The sequence below is a fragment of the Notolabrus celidotus genome, chromosome 1, assembly GCF_009762535.1.
Source record: "Notolabrus celidotus isolate fNotCel1 chromosome 1, fNotCel1.pri, whole genome shotgun sequence".
NCBI lineage: Eukaryota > Metazoa > Chordata > Actinopteri > Labriformes > Labridae > Notolabrus > Notolabrus celidotus.
In genome coordinates, this window is record NC_048272.1 from 25,172,937 (window position 1) to 25,194,582 (window position 21,646).

The 21,646-nt window shown below is 40.1% G+C and overlaps 1 protein-coding gene across 2 annotated transcripts in view; it reads left to right on the top strand.

Moving 5' to 3' along the window:
• Positions 1-21,646, top strand: part of slc2a9l2 (solute carrier family 2 member 9, like 2) — a 160,823-nt gene that overhangs the window by 24,575 nt on the left and 114,602 nt on the right. For both annotated transcript variants that reach the window (XM_034702126.1, XM_034702047.1), the window contains 2 exons: positions 1,972-2,117; positions 18,726-18,858. In XM_034702126.1, the coding sequence (XP_034558017.1) occupies positions 1,972-2,117; positions 18,726-18,858 (279 nt within the window). The remainder of the gene's footprint in view (positions 1-1,971; positions 2,118-18,725; positions 18,859-21,646) is intronic.

A 21,646-nucleotide genomic window follows, 5' to 3' on the forward strand; every position in this document is an offset into this window, starting at 1 on the left:
TATTTTTTGTTTCTCTTTTTTTGTGAAATGACATGAGACCTTGTTCCATTGTCTTCAAATGACCCTCAATTAAACCAGGCTAATAGGATGTTAGCCAGCTTAAACTACCACTTAATCCTTTACCAGATAACTTTCACACAAGGATACTCGTGTGGTCAGACAATCACATGATCAATATATTTTCTTCTTCTATGCTTGTCAATTTTGTAGCATTCCTCTTTTGTTTGCAATGTCAACGTAAGCCACTGAGCTGCTTGGAATTTATTTACGTCAAGTGTACCATAACATTACCCAACTGCAATGTAAATGAATGGTGGAGAGAATGCATGAAAGCTGTTATTTAAAAAAAAGTTAATTTGTTTAAATATTGATTTCAGGACACTTCCTAGTGTTAAACATTAGTATTCAGTTGTTTGAAAATTAATATAAACAGATTTTTTTTTGCATTATTCCAGGTCTGAAAAATACAGGATCGTTTTAAACAAAGGACCTGTTACGGCTTGAGCAAAGGACTAGGACCCAAATGCAGAGTACAGGGAAAAAGTATTTATTAAGCAAAAACCACGGTTCAACAAAAAGCGCCTTGCGGGTAAAAACAACTGAGAAAAAGTACAAAACTAGGAGTAACACAAAATCACCCAAAAGGGGAAAAAGGTTCTATCAAAAACTCACAAACAAAATCTAGGAATCAATCCTCTGGAAACAACTCGAGATAAGTAACCAGAAAAGCGTGGCTTGAATCTCCTCAGGAGCAAGGCTACAACGGGACATGGAGCATGCGGCTAGAGGAATAATCTGGCACTGGAGGAGTGTTTGGTGGTGGCTTAAGAAGCCAGTGCTGATGAGCAGATCAGGGACAGGTGTGCCTGATGAGCCTCACTGCTGAGGAGACCGGCCCCGCCCCTACCCATGCAACCTGCAGGCAGAGAGAGAGAGGGTTAGGGCAAATCACACAACAAATCAGGACCATAACAGGACCCTTAAGATAATCTTCTGATATTTAAAAGATTCACAGTTGGAGGAAATGTTAAATACAAAAACATAAAAATAGCTTATTTTACTCAAACACAAAACTAGTAGAACCAAATAAAGACACATTTTTGCAGAGGTGGCTGTATTAATAATTTCATCAAGCGCTGTATTTCTTGATCTACATGACTTTGCTTTTGGCAATCACATGGTCAATATGTGGAGGAGAGGTGAAACGTCTTCAAGAATTTCTACCAGTCCAGTTGCCTTAAGGATCAAGCTTTGAAATACCATGACCTGGATGACTGAGAACCTTCACAGACTTTTGGCAATACTTTTAATTCCAGCATTGCACTGCATGTGAGTGTCAGACCACATGAGTATCCTTGTGCTAAAGTTATCTGGAAAAGGATTAAGTGGTAATTTGAGCTGGCTAACATCCTATTAGTCTGATTTAATTGAATGTCATGTGAAGATAGGAGCCCTGGAACAATGCCTGATGTCATTTTACAAAAGAAAAAAACAAACACCTTTCTATTTGGAGCACGATCACAAGATTACAACGTCAAACTGCAGAAAAGGATTTGTTCCAAAAAGCTCTCCAAGGAATAAACGTGCTATCACCGCTGAACATTTCCGGTCAATGCAAAGGCTGTCTTTTTAACGGCTGTAGCATTGCTTCCTATTCAAGGGCTCAGCCATTCTCAGATTTTGAATACTAGCAGATCAGCATTCAGGCTGCCTCTAGGTTTCTGCAGAAAAAACTAAATATTGAGACAAAGATTTGGAAACAATTCATACAGACTGTTGGAGGCTGAAGATAAAAGCATGAGAAGTACCTTCCTGGTATTACAGCTCCACGAGCCTCTGTTTGTTTTTGTACTCCGTGGTAGGTTGAGTGGTATCAGGTGAATATAAAAGAAAAAGGTATTTCTTTTGAATGTGAAGTTTAAAGATGTTTTTTCTTTCCTAGTTTTGAATAAGTTATTTGTTGTTTGATAGGTATCGCTCTCAGTGCCCTTCCTATGTACCTGGGAGAAATTACACCAAGACACATTCGAGGTTCCATCGGCCAGTTCAACGCCATCCTCATCTGCTTGGGAGTGTTTACAGGACAAGTGCTGGGCCTCCCCGAGCTGCTGGGTCAGGTTAGTGATGGTACATATTGTACAATATAGCTGGACTACTCCTCCAATTTGCTGTTCATGGGCAGTTAGCATGGGCCCAGCATTACACCTGGTGCAGAGCAGTGCACTGTGCAGCAGAGGTGTTATTAGATCCTGATCGATCCTGCACAGGTTTAAATAATCAAAGAAGGTACTCTGCTGTGCCCCATGCATTAATACACACAATATATTTCTTAATGAGGAGACCCACACATTGCTTCTCTTGTTATAGGGTTACTGAAGTGAATATAACGTCAATGGGCCTCATTCACAAACAGTGCGTGCGCACAATTACGTGCTTAAACTGTGCGTACGCACGTTTGAAGCACAAATCTGGGATTCATCAATATATTCTTACTTGAATTTGTTCTTACACTACAAACAAAAATAGAACTTCCTCAGACCATGTGTATGCACAAATGATGACGACCGACTTTCTCAGAAAATGTAAAGACATACTCCTTTAACTAAATGCATGACATATTTAAACCACTTTCAGTAAAAGAAAAAAAAAAACCAGATGACTGTCATATAGCCATCTAGCAAAAAGAAAGGTGGAAAACTCATCACATTTTCTATTTTCAAGGTTTTATTTCAAGGTTAGCTACTATTTTTGTTGATATTTTTATTATAATGGGTAAAATGTACTATTTTAGACAACTTTAAAAAAATTAATTCTGGAAGATATCTCACGACCCCCTATTTGTGTCTCGGGACCCCCCAGGGGGTCCTGACCCCCACTTTGGGAACCCCTGATCTAAAGAGGTGCGCTATAACAACGTCCATGCCCACACGCGTGCCGAAGTAGAGCGCACATTTGGGCTGCTGAATGCTCGTTGGATGTGTTTTGGCACAGACGGTGGCAAGTTACTCTACGCCCCCGAGAAAGTTTGAAAGATAATTGTGGTGTGCTGTATTCATTAAATTAAATGAATGACCATTAGGCGATGGTTGAATATCATCACTTTATCCCTCGTTTTGAGAACGTATTCCTGATATGGAGGTGTCTCCAATAATCGCAGCCGTTCTTTAATCCTGAGCTGTCAGATCAGGTGGTCCTTGTCCTCCTCCAGTTTCCTTCCTTCTTTTCTGTTCTGCAAGTCTTTTATTTTATGTTTTTTGCGTCCACTTAAATATCAAACCTTTTTTTATTAACCTGAGCCACGGTGCGAACCTTAGGAGACACAGCATTAACAGCCTCAGTAAAAAACCCAGGCTTTATTTTGTTTCCGTCATGTTGACTCCTGCTGACACGCTTCGGAAAAGTCTTGGTTTTCTTGCCTCAACCTCTGCAACAATCACCTCTGTTTCTGCCGAGGTGGAATTCAGCGTCTTGATGCACCGAACAGATGTCCTGGATGAATTGGGGTGTGGTAGTATGCTGATAGCAGGTTGCGGGCACGCGCCTGTCAATTTAGAATTATTCTGATTCACTAATTTATGCAAGGTGGTGAGAACAAAATTGGCTGGTACGCACGTGTCATGAATCCGATGGTGATTTTGGGTAAGCATTTTCATTCCATCACAATAAGCCAGTATATTTTATTGATTGGTGTGATTGGTTAAAGTCATGCTACAATCAAACCATATACTAACAATAGAGGGAGACAAGAGAAACCTATTTGCACCTTGTGCCTAACTCTGCACCAAGATAATGTACCTAAGTCCTCTCTGTGCCTTAGTCCAGATTTCATGTTAGTGGATATCATTACATGCCTCAAATCTATTTGGTATGCTAGGTCACCCTACAGGCATAGTAAAGGCCAACTCAAAATTCTTCTGCATGATCTCCCCTCTGTTTCAAGTCAGTCAGTATTTACTTAAATAATCAGTTTACTGCATCAGTGTTACTGTGTTAATTGTACAAGGTTGAATTTCAAATGTGGCTGGGGATTGATTTTCTCTTGCATGTATACAACTCAATCTGACACAAACTGATCTCAGTGTTCTGCGCATGCTCCACAATTTACATGCTGGGCTTAAACTCAGAAGTTAAACTCGATAAATGCATTAAAGTAAGCCAAGAGGTAAACTTAACCTCTGGTAGGGAACTAAAAAAGATGAAGCTGTCGTATTATATGCACAAAAGGAAAAGAGCTGTAAAGCTGTCCATGTTTTCACCATTCAACATAAAACTAGTTAGCCTCTTGCTCACTCGTTTGTCAATTGTTTTGGTATGTTATGTAATAGGTCAACCAGGAAAAGGTCCAATGGTAGCGGAAAGGCATCATATCACCACCTACCGTAGCAGAGGAGGACATACTTCAGTCAGTAAATCGATTCTCATCCTGTGCTTGCATAGGGGACAAGGTCAATGGTCCAGTTAAATCGCCTCATCGAGAGAATGGTGGTCTGCATTTTACTGATTGACAGAGCTAGCTCAGGTGTCCCTGTTCTCTGGTCTGCTACCTTCAATCACTTCTTGACATTCTCTTGGTTTCACACCAATTTAACCTTAGATCGTGTAACCCCTGAGACTATCATGTCTGCCATGTATCTCTACAGTCCTGAACAACTCTTGTGTGACATCTAGGAGTCAATTAAATGGCCAAGACTTTTCCACATGTCAGTACAGCTGAAGCCTTCTGTGTGAGTAGCAGACTTCACCACGCCCAGCAGATACGTATATTTCAACTTGACATCCAGGTTGGGATTGTACTGACCTATCCACTCATCTGTAATGATTTCCTATCACTTTTGAGCTGGTCAAGTAAACAGTGTGGACTGCCTCACACTATGTTGCCCTTCAGTGATATTTCTTCCTCAGTCACTTCAGGTATTTATTACCTGCACAGAATTTGATTGGCTGTATTTTCCCCCCGTTTCAAGAGGAAATCTGCAGCAAATCCAATCATACATTGTTAACCTGGAGGAAATGCCCTCCACCATCCCTTACCCTAACACCCACTGTACGTATAATTACTATGCTGACTGACAGAGTGCTTTCATATCAGATATCCAGGCTTCATTGTTGGACTTTATTCACTAGATTTTCTCTTCATCTCTTTTGGCTTAGAGCAGACATTAGCCTTAAGCATAACCAGTGTGCGATTTGTAGAAAAAAACAGACGGGGGGATATCTCCGAAAAATGTCACGAATTTTGGTAAGCTTGCAAACAAAAATAACGAATATTCCTTTTTCTGAAACAACCTCTCTCCAACACATTAAAATGTAGCCATTATGTATTTTAATTAGTTAATGTATTCACATAAGTAATCAGTTATCACAAAATTACAATAGATGTCAAAATATAAAATATATTCATAAGATATTTATAATTGTATTAATCTTAGAATAATGAACTTAAAGTATCTACATTAGTTATAACATTTAGAATTAAATTAACAACTTTAGAACATACAACCCTAAACTATTCTAACAAGTGCCATGCCAGTGTAAAATTAGATTTCTCTACAAATAGTCCTTATTTAATTCTAATTTTATTTGTATCATTGAGGTCTTTAGTGAAGTTCAAAATACGTATATTTCATATATCGCACTGCCTGATGATGATGAAGGGTCTTTAAAGGCATCACGACGCACAGCAGAAGTTGTCATGTGGTCTTTCTTCCCCACAGCCCTCAAGTGTGATTTAATTAAGTTTCTAGTTAACGCTGTTGAAGTTTAACAGTTCTGAAGAGATACTTAAACAAGTTATGGCGTTACACTAATTTTGTCATTCAACTTTTTCGCAGTTTTAGCCATCCTCCCGTTAATATAAGTTGGATCAATGTGCGTTCCTCTCTCCATCGATCAGAGGCTCGACGCAACCTCCTACCACCAAGCTTTGGCAGAAGGGAGAGGAGGGCGGAGGCATAGGTGAACATAAAGCTGCATGTTCCACCTGTGGAATCTCCAGAGATGCTGGCAGCTGAATGTCTTTATCCCTCGCATTATCTGTTCTTGACTTTTTCGGTTCAATTTCTGCTGAAAAAAATTAGGAAATACTTTGTTGCCGTTACATGTAAGTAGACATCTTGCATTACGTTGCTAGTAAACTTAAAACGTAGCCTAAACTATATTGTTTGTATTTATATTTGTTCACTTGTCAGGAGGCGGGTCGGTTGGCACCATCTGCTGGCGGTAGGAAATGCATTTAATATTACCATAGGGGGGGAATGAGACGTATCCCTCCTGGAGATAAAAACTGTACAACCAGAGGGGGGAGTGTAAGAATCAGAGGGTGGGAAATCCCCCCCATCCCCCCCCGGCAATTCGCACCCTAAGCATAACTCTATTCAAATTTAGCTGTGAGATGTGAAGAGAAACCCCCCAAAATATGGCAGTATACTCTGTCGGCCCAATCTACTAAAGGTCTGCGTGTATAAAGACACGTGCAAACTTGATGCACGCAAAGCTGATGTACTGGCCGGGTGCCCCGAGGATTGAGTCTGTCAAATGAGCAAAACAGCACACGCAATTCATTTAGTGTGTTTGCCTTCATGAATATGCAGAACATATGCAGATTATCAGAACGCGCAAAATACTGGGAGGAGGAGGTACAAATGTAATCATTTAGCACACACAATGTGATTTGCAGGTACAGCGTTACACACAAATAGCTGTGTTCATTGTGGCGAAAAGGAGGCATAAATGCAATGACAGACGATGGAGAGAGAGACTCTTCCGTGCATGTGTCACATATTTGGACTGTCAGAAATAAAAATAGTAGAGATATATCGTCTATCCAACAATGCCACTTTTGAGCTGCTGGATGACCTAAAGGGTGATTTGGAGCCAGTCACAAAAAGGAGCCATGCCATATCTCCTATGGAAAAACTCCTTTCAACACTGCATTTTCTTGCGTCTGGATCATTCCAGCGCACCATCGCAGTTAGTGCCGGCGTCTCCCATTCTCCACCTGTGCGTAATGAACGTTCATCTCCTGTGCTTCCCCCCTCCCTCTTCATTCACTGGTGGCTCAGTTAAAGGACCAATGCCACTGAATGACCTCCTGACTGTTGCCAGGGCATTGACGGCCATTGTCAGCCCAGACACAGCACTGACCAGCTGCCTTGTGTGCACAACAATGGTCCGAGTGTCACAGTGGAGGGCTCGCGCCACATTGGACACAGTTCTCACTAGGGGTGCAACGTATCAAAAAAACTCACGGTTCGGATCGTATCACGGTTTTGAGTCACGGATCGGATCATTTTTCGGATCAGCAAAGAAAAAAAGGAAAAAAGAAAGAAGACAAGACAAATATAACTGTGTCCTCCATTTATTTAGTAAAACACTTGTAAACTTAAACTTTAAACTTAAATAGAAACTCTGACTAACCAACCACTCTGGCATTAAGAAAACACTCAAACAGTCAAAAATGAGCACAATTTATTTAACAGACGATGGCTATTGTCTGTTTGTCATCTGTGATGGTTTACAGGTGGGTAGTGGAGCATTAAGGCATTGAAGGGACCAATTCTGCCCTAAATGAATCCATAATGGCTTATTCAAATATATGCAAACAACACTGGTGCACTGTGACACTATTTGCTCTGCTCTGTGGTGCATTTAACCCTTTACATGATGTTTGTGAAGTACACAAAACCTTGGGACTCTTTTGAAAAGATTAACATAAGCAAAAATTGTGTTCATTACTTTTTTTCTTTTAATTCAATTTGCAATGTGCTAAATATGGGCTCACAGAGTCTGCAGGTAAAGGTTCTTTGCAGACTGCAGCTCAGACTAATCAGATTTAGCACCACCAGAGTTCTGTACTGGCAAGTTTACGTGAACATGTTGCAAATTGCTCTGGTTGGATGGCTGTGGTATGTTTGTCATCTGTGCTGGTTTACGTTTGGTTAGTAGAACATTAAAGCCATATGGCAGTGGACATTAACCGGAGCAAAAGCCCCAGCTAGAGGCAGGTGGCTTTGCTACTGCTTAGAATTTAGGACAGACATAAGGTATCTGGGCCTTCAGTTATAACAATATTGATGATTCATTCATTAGACTTATACTGGTGCCAACTTTCGAGAGTGTTGAGGTTCACTTGTAAGTCCCCTATGATTGCACATCCCTTAAAATAACACAAGTAAAGTTAAGTAACACATAATAAGGATAAAATACTGTATATTGGGTGAATATGATATATATATATATATATATATATATATATATATATATATATATATATATATATATGTATTTGTGTGTAGATCTGGTGGTCTTTACTGTTTGGGTGAGTCACGTAAATGGGATTCATGTAGGTGTGCTGGTACATTAATTGCAGCAGCTGTTTCTGCTCACCTTCTGAGACAAGATACCAGAGGATTAGAGCAGCTGGATGTTACTGTGTAAGTGTTTGCTTATGATAATAGTTTACTTCAAAGCAGCAAACAACCAGACTGAATTCATATCCTGGTTTGTTTGGGTCTTACACTTTGTTTTGCACCATATGTGCATGACACATGACTGCACAATCCAGCAGTGTGTTTGCATTCATTTAAACAATTCTGGTTTATGAAAAGCAAACATATCTCTAAGCCAGTGATTTTTGGATGCACCCCATTTCTTGAGTTTTGATAAGCCCTTGCCTGTACTGGGGGCTAAGGTTTGTTGTATCGTATTCAACACAACAACAAGAATGGGTTGCAGCTGCTAGTAGCATCAATAATTGCCCATCATTAGCCTCTGTTATCTGCCCCATCTCAAGTTCCAATACACAGAGCATATTACATTAAAGATATTGAAGCACAGAAGTTTTGCAGCTCCATGCAGTTTGCTCCTTTTTTGCAGTTATCAGCATCACTACTCTCTGCTGTACAGAGCTGCTCTGTGCACGCTCACCCTCACGGAGTTAAAATCTGACCACAAATAGATGATAAGCTGAATGGGGAGGGTATACTTCTTACCCGTCTATTATGGAGTTGATTTAACTGTGATAGAAATTTCATATCCAGCTGAATTACTTAAATGAGCTAGCATATGGAAGCTTGTTTAGATAGAAAAGACACCCACGTGGCGTATAAAATTATAGCCCGTATTTACAGGGGTTGAGCCACAGACAGCCTGATATAACCTCTGGTTGTTACAATGAAATAAATGTCAAACTAATATTACCAGGTGTTACATTTTAAGATCAACCACAGTTGTATTTGTTGTCATGGTCACTGAAAAGTTTGAGTGTGACATCCCTTAGAAGTTACAATGTTACAATGTCATTTAGCAGACGCTTTTATCCAAAGCGACGTACATGCGAGAACAAGCACAAGCAAAGATCTAGACAAGAGGAAACAAGATCAGTAAGAGTAACAAAGTGCTTCAAGTCCATTTGGGTGCAGGCACTGCCAAGCAGTGTAAAGGCAATGCACAAAAGTAAATATATATATATATTTTTTCTTAATAAAATAAGGAACATCTACAATGAAGCAACCAAACAATTTAAGATCTTCCATTATCATCATCAACAATTAAATCGTCATCACCACAATAAGGACCAAAGTACCAAGTGCTGGGTCACTCCAGAGCTGAACACAGATTCCCAGAGTCGAGCAGGACAGTGCGATTCAACTGTAGCTGGAAGACACGATCTGCCACTGGGGACAACAGTGGAGAACAGTCTAGCTAAGTGCATAGTGCTTCCGAAAGAGCTGGGTCTTTAGCTTTCTTTTGAAAGTAGAGAGGGACTCTGCAGATCGAATGGAGTTGGACAATTCATTCCACCATTTAGGGGCAACAGAAGAGAAGAGTCAAGCTAGTGATTTTGAGGCCTTATGTGCTTGAAGCACTAGGCGCTTTTCAGAGGCTGAGCATAGCGGGCGAGAAGGGCTGTAGACCTGGATGAGGGGTTCCGGGTAAACTGGAGCGGTTTTGGTTACTGCTTTGTAAGTGATGATTAGAGTTTTGTATCTGATGCGAGCTGCAACTGGAAGCCAGTGTAGCGAAATGAGTAGGGGAGTGACGTGAGCTGTCTTAGGCTGGTTGAAGACCAGACGTGCTGTTGCGTTCTGGATCATTTGCAGAGGTTTAACTGTGAATGCAGGGAGGCCTGCCAGTAGAGAGTTGCAGTAGTCAATGCGTGACATTACAAGAGCCTGAACCAGAAGCTGTGTTGCGTGTTCTGTCAGGTAGGGTCTGATCCTCTTGATGTTATAGAGGGAAAAACGGCAGGACCGAGCAATTGAGGCAACATGAACCTTGAAGATTAGCTGGTCATCGATCATGACACCCAGATTTCGGGCAGACTTAGTGGGCATGAGGTTTTGTGATCCAAACTGGATATTCATCTGTGGGTCCACAGTGGGACTGACTGGAGTGATAATAAGCTCAGTCTTGGACAGGTTGAGCTGTAGGTGACGTTCCCTCATCCATTTAGAAATGTCAGCAAGGCAGGATGAGATCCGAGCTGAGACAGTTGTGTCGTCAGTTGAAAAAGACAGAAAAAACTGTGTATCATCTGCATAGCAGTGATAGGAAAAGCCATGGGAGCGGATCACTGCACCAAGTGATGTGGTGTAAATTGAGAACAGGAGGGGACCAAGCACTGACCCTTGAGGTACCCCTGTTGATAAGCCATGTATTTTGGATACTTCTCCTCTCCATGATACTCTAAAAGATCTCCCTGTGAGGTAGGACTTGAACCACTGGAGGGCAGACCCTGAAATATCAAGTGAGGAGAGTGTAGAGAGGAGGATTTGGTGGTTTACTGTGTCAAAAGCAGCAGACAGATCCAGCAGCAAGAGAACTGAGGACTGACCTGCTGCTTTAGCCATACGCAATGATTCTGTTACCGACAAAAGTGCAGTTTCAGTAGTGTGACCCCGCCTAAAGCCAGACTGATACTGATCAATTAGATCATGGTTCTGTAAGTATTCTGAGAGCTGGTTGAAGACTGTGTGCTCCAGTATTTTTGAAAGGAATGGAAGAAGTGTACTGAGAAGTACTAAGTACAGTAACCAGTAACACTGGTACTTGCTCTGCTCTGTAGTTCATTTAACCCTTTGCCTGTGGTTTGTGAAGTACAGAACACCTTTTGGTTCATTTGCACAGGTTTAATTTGTCACATTTTTTCTTGCTCAAAGTAAATGGGCATTTTTATTTTCAACACAGAGGAGGATATAACTACAGTTTTGAATCAGATGTATGTCCTGAGCTAAATTTGTATCATTCTGCATTTTATTTTCAGAGGATACAACCTTTTTATTTACAGTCTATGGATACAACAGAGTGCTCCTCTCATTTTTGTCTACTGCCACTGTGCAGTGACATTTACACATGAGCTGTGTTCCCAAGATTCAAGCTAAGCAGATACTCATTTTTAATTTATAAGTATTGTTTTGTCCCATCCATCATTTCAACCTGCTGTCCACCTTTATAAACATCATATGGAGTTGTTTGTTTTCGATCAGCCTCTGTTTTGTATTCATATCACCTCTGTGATATCCTTCAGGCCTGCCTGTCCTCTGGTCATTTGACAAGAGCATCACAGGCGTATTTGACATATCTAATGATAATGCCACAGTGGTCTTTGCTGGCATTTGGTTATGAGATTCACACAGGTTTCCTGTCAGTGGATGCTCCTGTTAATGGGAATCATTGTTAGATGTCACTTGTTGTGGGGTGCAAAATAGAGATAAGCTTTGACAAATTGTATACACTCCAACCTTCATGCTTAGCCATTGACTTTCTTCCAGTAGGGAAATGTGTTGCAGTGTTACAGCGGGACCAGGCTTTGAGCTAGTCTGTCACTGAACTCCCCTGAGACACTGAACTCATCAGCATGCCTCAAACGTACCTTACAACAGTATGGTTAGATTCAGTGGCCATAATAGGCCCTTATCTTTGCTGTGTATCCTCCATCACACCTGCTGTAGGCTTCAGAGGGTTGTGTAAATGGACAAAAAAAATCAATGAATGGGGATTGTCACTGTAGTGCAGTTAATTTCACATGGTTGTCATACAGGCTGTGAGACACCAGAGTGCGACAGTATTTTTAAATGGCTCTGATCTTTGCTGTAGGTTGTGTATACAGTATGTGTGTTCTGGGTGTGTACTGGGTTTGTGTGTGCTGTCAGCCTTTTGCAATTCTCAGTATCTCCCCCCCCCCCCCCCCCCCCCACACACACACACACACACTCACACACGCAAGAAACAAACCAACAGAAGCATTTTATCACTTAGTATATGAAAGATGATACTGGGTATTGTAAAAGCAATAGCTGCTCAGAATAGCTCAAACATTTCCTATTTTTCATCTATGTCTACTAGTCTGATTGGATTTATGAATAATATCCAGGCAACGTTGAAAATAAAGTAAGGAGAAAAAAAAGAATAATAAAAGCCATTGTTTTGTTCAGACACCTTATATAAAAGGAGTCATTCAAGGTTTTATGGATCATGTTTATCACTCTTCTTGTTAAGATCTGGACAGAATAACTAGTAAAAAAGTCAGCACACTAAATGTCCTTTCACATCTTTTAATCTGGGCAAAGTAGTGTTCAAACCAACAACGGATGGGTTTCAGCACAAAGCCTTCCTCTGTGTCGCAGGTAAAGAGCCGACATGCCCAATACACATTTTCACAATAAACCCTCTGCATGAAAGATCACCTCGACAAAATGATCACCTCCTTTGTGGGAACAAAGGACAGATGACAGGGGTCCAGTTGCCCTTCAGGCTGGTCTCACATTTGTGCCCAGTAACTGTCATTATTTCCCACATTCATAAAACCAGCCTGAGATGGAAACTAACAATTTTGCCAGTGTCAACAAGCAGAGGTTAAATATGTTGGGATGCTTTTCCCCAGGTTGATTTGGTATGACATGGGTCACCAAGTTTCGCGCTGTGTCACATTTGTTGTTGAGAATTAATTGCAGTTGTTATGGGGTTGGACCAATCAGAATCATGTACTTAACTCAAAATAAGCTTAGCTAATGTTCTCATTTAGTAAAGCTTGATTAAGGGACATTAGTATTGCTGAGTATAGTTGCATTGGCTCAGTACTGATTGTAAATATTCAGCTCCTCAGTATTTTTCTTCTAGGCTTTTAAATGATGGGTTTATAACAAAACAAGTGTTACCCTTACAAAGTGTGAGGAGAAAGCTATAGTTTAGATTTGTATTAGCTAGCTAAGTAGTTGTTAGATGGTTGTTAGCCTTGATGCTAGCAAAACATTCCAGTTGCTGTTGGTCGTCACATTTTCTTTGGGGTTGGTTGTCACATGTAACAACCAACCCCTATGTTGGCAAAATCATGCATGGTGAAATAAGTTGGAGTGTGCAGACCCTACATTTGCCATCACTGTAACTCAGACAGTGACTGCATGTAGCCTAGTTGAGTAGGCCATCATTGTTAGGCCTATTTGTTTTTATGTTGTTATATAGGCTGGCCTAAAGATGTGTTTCCTGTTCATGTTCCTTGCTCATTTAATGTTAAAATGCATTAATTTATGTAGGCCTAGCACTAGTCAGTGCAATTAAACTTTCAAATTTAGTTCTGCCTTCTTGCCTTTTTTAAAAGATTTTTCCCATTGAAATACCATTGTGACAACCAACCCCATAGTGTGTGACAACCAACCCCATAGTGTGTGACAACCATCCCCGTGATGGGGTTGGTTGTCACAATGTGTCAGAGTGTCTTTGATAGTTAATTGCCTCTTTGTTACAATGAGTTGGAAAATGAGAGGGATACACATTTCAAGCCAACACCTTAAGCTTCAATTTAATGTAGGAATGACTGTTGAAAGATGTTTTGATGATGAGCAATCATCAAAACTGTAAAAAGTGTGACAACCAACCTCGTTCTCCCCTACATCCCATTGTGCTTTAATATTTTAAGAGTGGGACATCACAAACCTGTGAGAGTCAACTGTCGATTTTCTCCTGTGACAGGGCATCAGGAAGATGGGGTCCCCGAGGGGGTGACATTCATAACAGACAGACACAGGCAGAAGGATGATGGGCTTTCCTTTTGATCCTGGCAGATACACTATTCTAAATGCCTGAACGTGATGCTTTTTCCAACAAGACTTTCACTGTGTGAGAATTAAGCGTGGATGGCTGTTGTGTTTACAATATTTACAGACACACCAAAACTTCAGATAAATGTTTGTCATTGGGGCATGGGGGGTTTACTTAGACATGAACAGAAAAATAAGTACGAAGGGAAAACAGTTCATTCCCATGAGGGAGTTGGAAACATGCTATCTGTGAATATACAATTTGTATGCTTAAGCACTAAATAATCAATGCAGTGATTCTGAATTCTATGTTCATCCCTTGGTTTATAAAATATTCGTATTTACTTACTGCTAAATTGCTCCTCCAGGACAGGATGACATTTAAATATCAGCTCATCTCAAGGTGTTTCCCATATTGCACCATCTTGCGTTAGTCTCTTGCTGAACATGAGCGACAGACAAATAAATCTCACCACCTGCTGTGGAAGTTAAGAGAGAAGAGAAGCTAAGATTGCAATTAACTGTGGTTGCCTTTGGCAAACTTACGAGATTAGTATGAAGCGGATCCATTACTCTGGGGGGCAAACAGTCTGGCTAGGTAGCTTAATTAAGACTGACCTAACAGAGATAATACAAGCTGGTTTAATTGAAAACATCACAGATGTTTGCCACCTGGCATTTCCATTACCTCTATCTGAGCTGTTATCCAATCACACCAGCCACCCCTCCTGCTTTGTGGTGGTCCTCCTGCATCATCAGCTGAGGCGTCGTGAAATGCACATTCAGCTCTGTCTTCTGTCTTTCAGCTTGAAACAACAAAGATGTGTTTCATGCTTTTCTTTTGTACAATCACAGGATGAGAATATAGCGCCTGCAGCCCTCAGATTTCTCAGAGGAGATAATTGGGAGGAAAAATTGCAAAGCTCTGTGAAAGCAGCGCTAAACCGTTTGTTCAATTTCTTTAGTTTACAGTAAACGAATAACACTGCGGGTCATAGCAGGGTTCTCTGAGCTGTCATTTGATTTAACCACAAGGGATGATGGGATCAGGGCCCTGAAGGGACACACAGCCTGGCTTACCCAGCTTGCCACAATGAAAAACATCTATTGGTAGATACCAGAAGGCATGCATCTTGATCAAACTACAGCCAGGCCTGAAAAAGGGAGTACATGATGTTGCTTCATAAGCAACAGTTCATTCTTGCCTCATTCTGCACCCTCAAATTATCATTCATCATTTGCCTTGCCATTGCTCGATCAACTATGCCCTTCTTTGTATTTCCCCAGTGGTCACAGGCCAACATGATAATTAACCATTATGTCGACTCCATGAACTTCAAACCTACATGCTGAAAACCCCCTTTATATAACCGTTGACTTTTTCCTGTTTTAAACATGCCTGTTAGGATAGAAATTATGTGTTTGTGAGTACAGTCATGATCAGATGTGCCAGAAAATTATGCCAAGGATTAAAACTTGACTTTTGAAGGTGCCCATGCTGTAAAGCGCCCAGAAATCAATGAGCATGAATACAATTCTTTGTCTGTGAGCACAGCTTCTGAGAGGTCTGATCTAGTCGCCCACACTTAGCTCCTGCTGAGATAAGATGGCCGAAGCTCAGCGTCACTGAGACCTCTGCATTGTGCAGCATGCTCACATTTACAGAGCTTAGCGCAGATTCAGTGCACAGAAGATCAAAGAAGAAGAATTGGACTGGTATCAATTTAGACAAGCCTGCTGCATCAGTCAGAGGCAGAGGGCATACATCTTACATTGTTTTACTAAAGACTTCAAAGAGAGAGACAATAAAACTAGAAACTTCAAGAATGTAACAAAAGACAATGCTCAGGAACTTTGAACCTTAGCTTCATTGTGTGTATTATATGGGTGATGTACTTAGAAGGCAACTGTGTACATTATGTGGCTAAAACTATATTATAAAAAGACAAAAATGTGCTATCAGAAGACATTGGCACAGTTCCTAATTGTTTGCACAACTCAACAACCATATATCTTTTTATTTTATTTTGTTTTGTTCCAATCAATAAAGTAGAAAAATTCAATATTGTATAGGATTTCAAGAATTGTATCTGATTTAAACTTCTTATAAAATACACACTTTCGGATATCATTGATTTTTTTTTTTTACCAACATTGGCAAACCTATTGGTGTTTGCGCAATCCTGTGAAGCTAAAGCCAGCAACCCAATTGAGGTAATGAGATGTAATTTACTAATTGAAGCCGAACTTACGCAGTGCCTCCACCAAATCCTCAAACCATGCCACTGCTTACCTCACTCTGTGTCAGCTCTGCTCATTTGGCTGAGGAAATATCCGAGTTGAATCACCGCTCTCCACCAGATTCAAAAAGAAGGGAGCATGATGGACACCAGTGTCTTTGGTCCTGGGAAGCTCGCCTTACCTGGCTGTGTTAAATACTTGATTGTGATTGGATAAACCACATAACAATGTTGATTTTATTCTCAACTTAAATGTGATACTGGGGACAACCTGATTACACAACTCATTTCTAATGGAAAGGAGTCTGGTACATTTCACCTCTGCCTGTTGACACTGTGGCAAAAAAAAAAGATGTGCTCTGACTGGGTAGGCTTAACAAAATGGTAATGCATTAGGGTCCTATTAATCCTGTTGGGGCTCTAACTTGCATAACCACCTGTTCATTATTATCATGGGTTGTCAGGATATTGGATTTTCACCTCAAAATTATCATTGCCGAAATTCTCAGTAACAATATTATTGCCATATATATGGAAAATTTAGCAACAAAAAAACAACAACAACGTTATCAGTCAAATGAAGGAAAGGCAAGACAAGAGTGGGCAACACTACTTCATAAAATCTACTAATAAAAGCAATTGACTTTCTTTCATGTCATCAACCATTTCTAATTATGTTCAAAGTTATGTTTTACTTGCATCACAAACCTCATGACAGTAACTTCTAATTAAATTAAAACAGATCATATTCTTCTGTATGCGAGTCTGCATTACACAAATATCCACAAACACCTGCCTTTTATATGAAATCCCCCAAAAATTCCAAACTGGTCAAGAGACTTTTTTGGGTGCAGGAAGAGAACATTGCTTTTATCTGCCATCTCCAATGTTTTGAGCTGCAGTGAAGGCTAGCTAGCTGATCACTGAGTCTTCTTTTTCTTGTTCTTGTTCTTCTTCTGCCTTCCCTCTGTTTTTATGGCTGGTGGCAACCAGAATCCCTATCACTCCCCTACCAGGAAACAATTAGTTACACTTAGTAGTATTGGTTTGTATTATCACAGCCTATTCTTAGCTCAATGTCGATATATAATGTACATGAAACAATGATATCATTCATTCTGTTATATTATGAAAGCCCAACTATACATTATCCCTTGCATAAACTTCACCTTTTTACTGATCTACCACTTAAATGCTTTGGTCCAATCCCTGTGCTCTCTATATGGAACAGGCAGCTGTTTTTAGGGAAAAATTAAACTCTGTGTTTTCCACCCAGCTTTTAGCTACAAGGGAACATTGTTGAACATTAAGCAGTTAATTAAAAGCTTGATACTTCCGTCATGAGTGTGTCGGGACAGACAGAAAAACAGCTGAATGTGTAAGAATATTCTTGAATCTGTTATACACACAAAAACACTACTTTGACATAATGATAATGTTGCTCTGAGTCTGCAGGGTATGTAAAGCATAAATAGTTTCCCACATTGATCTGACAGAAATACTTCATTTTCACCAGTTAAACTGTTAAATTATTTGAACCACAACTTCACAAGGCACACACTTCACAACTTAAATGGCACTTTGGGCAACACACCCTGCAGACTTCATACTCATTAAGTGCAGAATAGCTCATGCTGAATCATACATAGCTTTTAGGGAGTTAATTTCATAATTTTTATACATGTTTTTTCACCTAGTAAAGGTTATGAAACTGAATCCCCAACAGACATTTCATGAGTTGAGAGCTGACATTTTCTTTCCAAAGGGCACATCTTCTCCACAATCTCTGCATAAACACAAAACTCTCCTTCCCACTTGCTGAAAAGGGATCTCAGTGCAAAGATCACTTAAACAGATGGGGCTGAAGGGGTTGTCTTTTATGAGTTATGCACATACCATTTGTCTGGATTTTTTGTGTGCAAGTCAGAGATCCTTAGTAGTATATGACCGGAAGTGGTGTCCAAATAATATCAGTTAATGTGGATTACTGATCTTTGCTTCTCATAGTTTTATAAATGTGCATATAGTATGATGAAAACATCAGTATTAACTTTATGGATCCATTTGAATGGTACTTTTTTTCAATTCAATTTACTGTGAACTTTCAGTGCAATCGCAGGTCAGAGAAAAATGCACCCTTTTACAAAAACCCTGGTAAGTTGCTTTCTCCAGGAATGATAGTTTACATTTCAGGGCAACCATATATGAATTAAGTGCTCCTGCTGTTTTGCTGCTGTTGATTTTGAAAGGCTTTTGACTTCAACATTCTAGTGGCCTGGTGTTTGTCTCCCCTACATTAACACCATGTTTCAAATACAGAAGACATACATTCCTGCATGTTTATCTGTAATATAGTTTTTGCTACTTTCTTCAGTGCAGCACACATCATAGTGTAGCATCCAACAGCTATAAAAAATAAGTCTATTTCTTCTTCAATGTTTTACTGCAGGAGTCCAGGTGGAAGTACCTGTTTTCCTTCCTGGCCCTTCCTGCAGTGCTGCAGCTGTGCGTGCTGCCCTTCCTTCCTGAGAGTCCTCGCTACCTGCTGATGGAGAGGAGGGATGAAGCTGCAGCAGAAAGAGGTACTGCTGAAACTAAGAGCATCACATGCCAAAGTCACCTCACTTATGTGTTCAATAGGCTGTGATTGGTTTTAATGGTTCAAATATATTGGTGCTTATTTTGTTGTAAGACCAACATTCAGGTTTGTGTTATAATCACATTCAATGGAGCTTAACAAATATTCCACAGGGTTAGAACATTGATGTATCACACCTATACACAAATATCTTACTGTGTATCAACATGAGATTGATAGAGCTTAATAAGAACTAATATTTATTCTGTGTTATTTTAATTAATCAATGTATTTATTCACATAAAAAATACAAATATAAGGCAAATCAAGAAAATACAAAAGCACATGTTAGGGTGAGATACCAACCTGTAAATGGATTAGATAAAAAAAACACACCAAGAAAGATTACTTTTATGTTATCTGTTGCTGCAATTCAAGACATTAGGAGTATCTAAAATGTATTCAAAGATGATTCTCAGGCAAATGGGAGATAAGGATATCATCAGCATGTGCATACCATACTAAATGATGTTAGTATGTTCCCCACTGTCAAAGTGGTGATTCAGCTACTGGATTGAATCACGACTCACAACTTAATTGAATCATGACTCAGAGGGGAGAGACATATTTGACCCAAATTGACCTCCTACGGCAGTAGCAGTGTGTATTACATAGTAAAGGTTGATTAATCTAATTGTATCAGAATGTTAGAACAAGCTAATATATAACTACTCAAAAGGCTGCAATTTGCAATGTAAATAAATGTGCATGTGTGTGTCTGTAAATGTTACAACCTCTCCTCTGATTGGTAGGAGTTGGTTTGGTTACACCCACCAGTTGGACTGACAGTGTGTGTTTGAGCGTTCATGTTTGTATGGTCACATGGTGAACCAGTACGCAGAGCACAAAGTGACCAACATGGATAATGATGAGCAGAAACATGACTAGCAAGCTGTCGTTGAACTGGTGGTGGAAAAAAAACTCTGCAACATCTGTTAGTTTGGATTTGTGTATGGCATAGTTGAACAGAGAGAAGTGCTGTGCAAAACTTGCTTAAACTTAAAGACGCTACGGATTTGTATCAACACCTGAGACAGCTGAGATAAAATTATGTTACGTGTGTGGGAGTGAAGGCTCAGGCAAGTAGAGAAAAAGGGAAGGCTAGAGGTTGTCAAAGCCAAAGAAAAATACTGCAGAGCACTATAACAGTCTAAGGGGTCATTTACAGCTGGTATCAGATCATACATAGATAACTCAGAGTACAAGTACTCACACTTAAAATTAACATATCACCCGTGCATTATTTCTGTTTTTGTATTTTCAAAATTATTCAAACTGTATTTAGTTGATACAGAAACAATTATCAATAATTTCTGCAATTTTCCTTGATAACCCACAAGTAGACTCATAATACCATTTATTATATTGCAATGACAAATGGCAGTCTAATGGCAATGCACAATTTCACCAAATCATGCAGCACTACTATCATGCCACCTCTCTCCTTGTAATATTAACACATTCACATATGGCTTTGCTTGCATTATTTCGAATAGGAGCCTGTCATGACTTTTAATGACTCATTTGTTGGCCATAGACACCACTGGCTACTTTTGCTATGGTGTTTTTACTATTTTTGTTCCTGTGTGTGTCTGGAGATCCTGCGTGTATCCATGGTAACATTGTGTACATATGAGATCAGCTGTTAGCAGCCCGTAGCATGTTGATGCTAAATGATGCCAGGCCTGATGTTCCCTGCGAGATGAGGAGAAGGAGGCAAGGATGACGTGCTGGTACTGAGGTGCAAGCTAAAAAAAGATCTGTCTTTCCACCCACTGTTATGGGGAATGTAAGATCTATCTACGATAAGGTGGACGAGCTAACCCAGCACCAGAGGGAGTACTAGCAGGGTAGCACCGGACACAAACGCAACATTGGAAGGATTTCACCTGCTGTGGGCGGACAGGATACAGGAGAGCAAGACTGAACACACTGGTGAAGAAGGCCAGCTCAGTCCTGGACCCTGTGGAGGTGGTGGCTGATAGGAGAATTATGGCGAAGCTGCCGTCTCTGATGAACATTTCTTTTCTATATATATTCTTGTTGAAATTCTTGTACTGTACACCTTCTTGTTTGCTGCTGTAACTCCATGAATTTCCCCGTTGTGGGACGAATAAAGGAGTAGCTCATCTTATCTTATCTTATCTTAAGACAGCACACATTTTTAAAACTTTCTTAATTTATATTTTACAAGTCATTCATCATATATTTATATTTAATGTATTTGAAAAATGCATCCATTGGTTAATAATGTAATGCTCTTTTTATTAGTAAAAGTGAACATGTTAAACTACTAAACAGCTGTGGATGGTTTATGACTCCTGACTGTGATAAAAAGCCTTGCTAATCAAAACAATGCAAAGTTGACGTGTGTGTGTGTGTGTGTGCTTGTGTGTGTGTGTGTGTGTGCTTGTGTGTGTTTGTGCTTGTGCTTGTGTGTGTGTGTGTGTGTGTGTGTGTGTGTGTGCGTGTGTGTGAAGTACATTAGGTGGGTGTTGAGTGGCATTTCTTAAGTGACTGTAGATAATGCTGTTTATTGTTAAATGCAGTGACGGGAGGAAACAGCACGGGGCGGATGTGAAGCTCAAACTGAATGCATAAAGGAAGTGTGTAGAGAAATGTGACGTCAGATAAGCCTTTGATCAGTTTTGTCCCAGGGGTTGGTTTGAGATCATTAATGTTTATGTTAATAAATTAAGAATGAGTATTCTCTGAAGGTTTAGGGTTCTTAA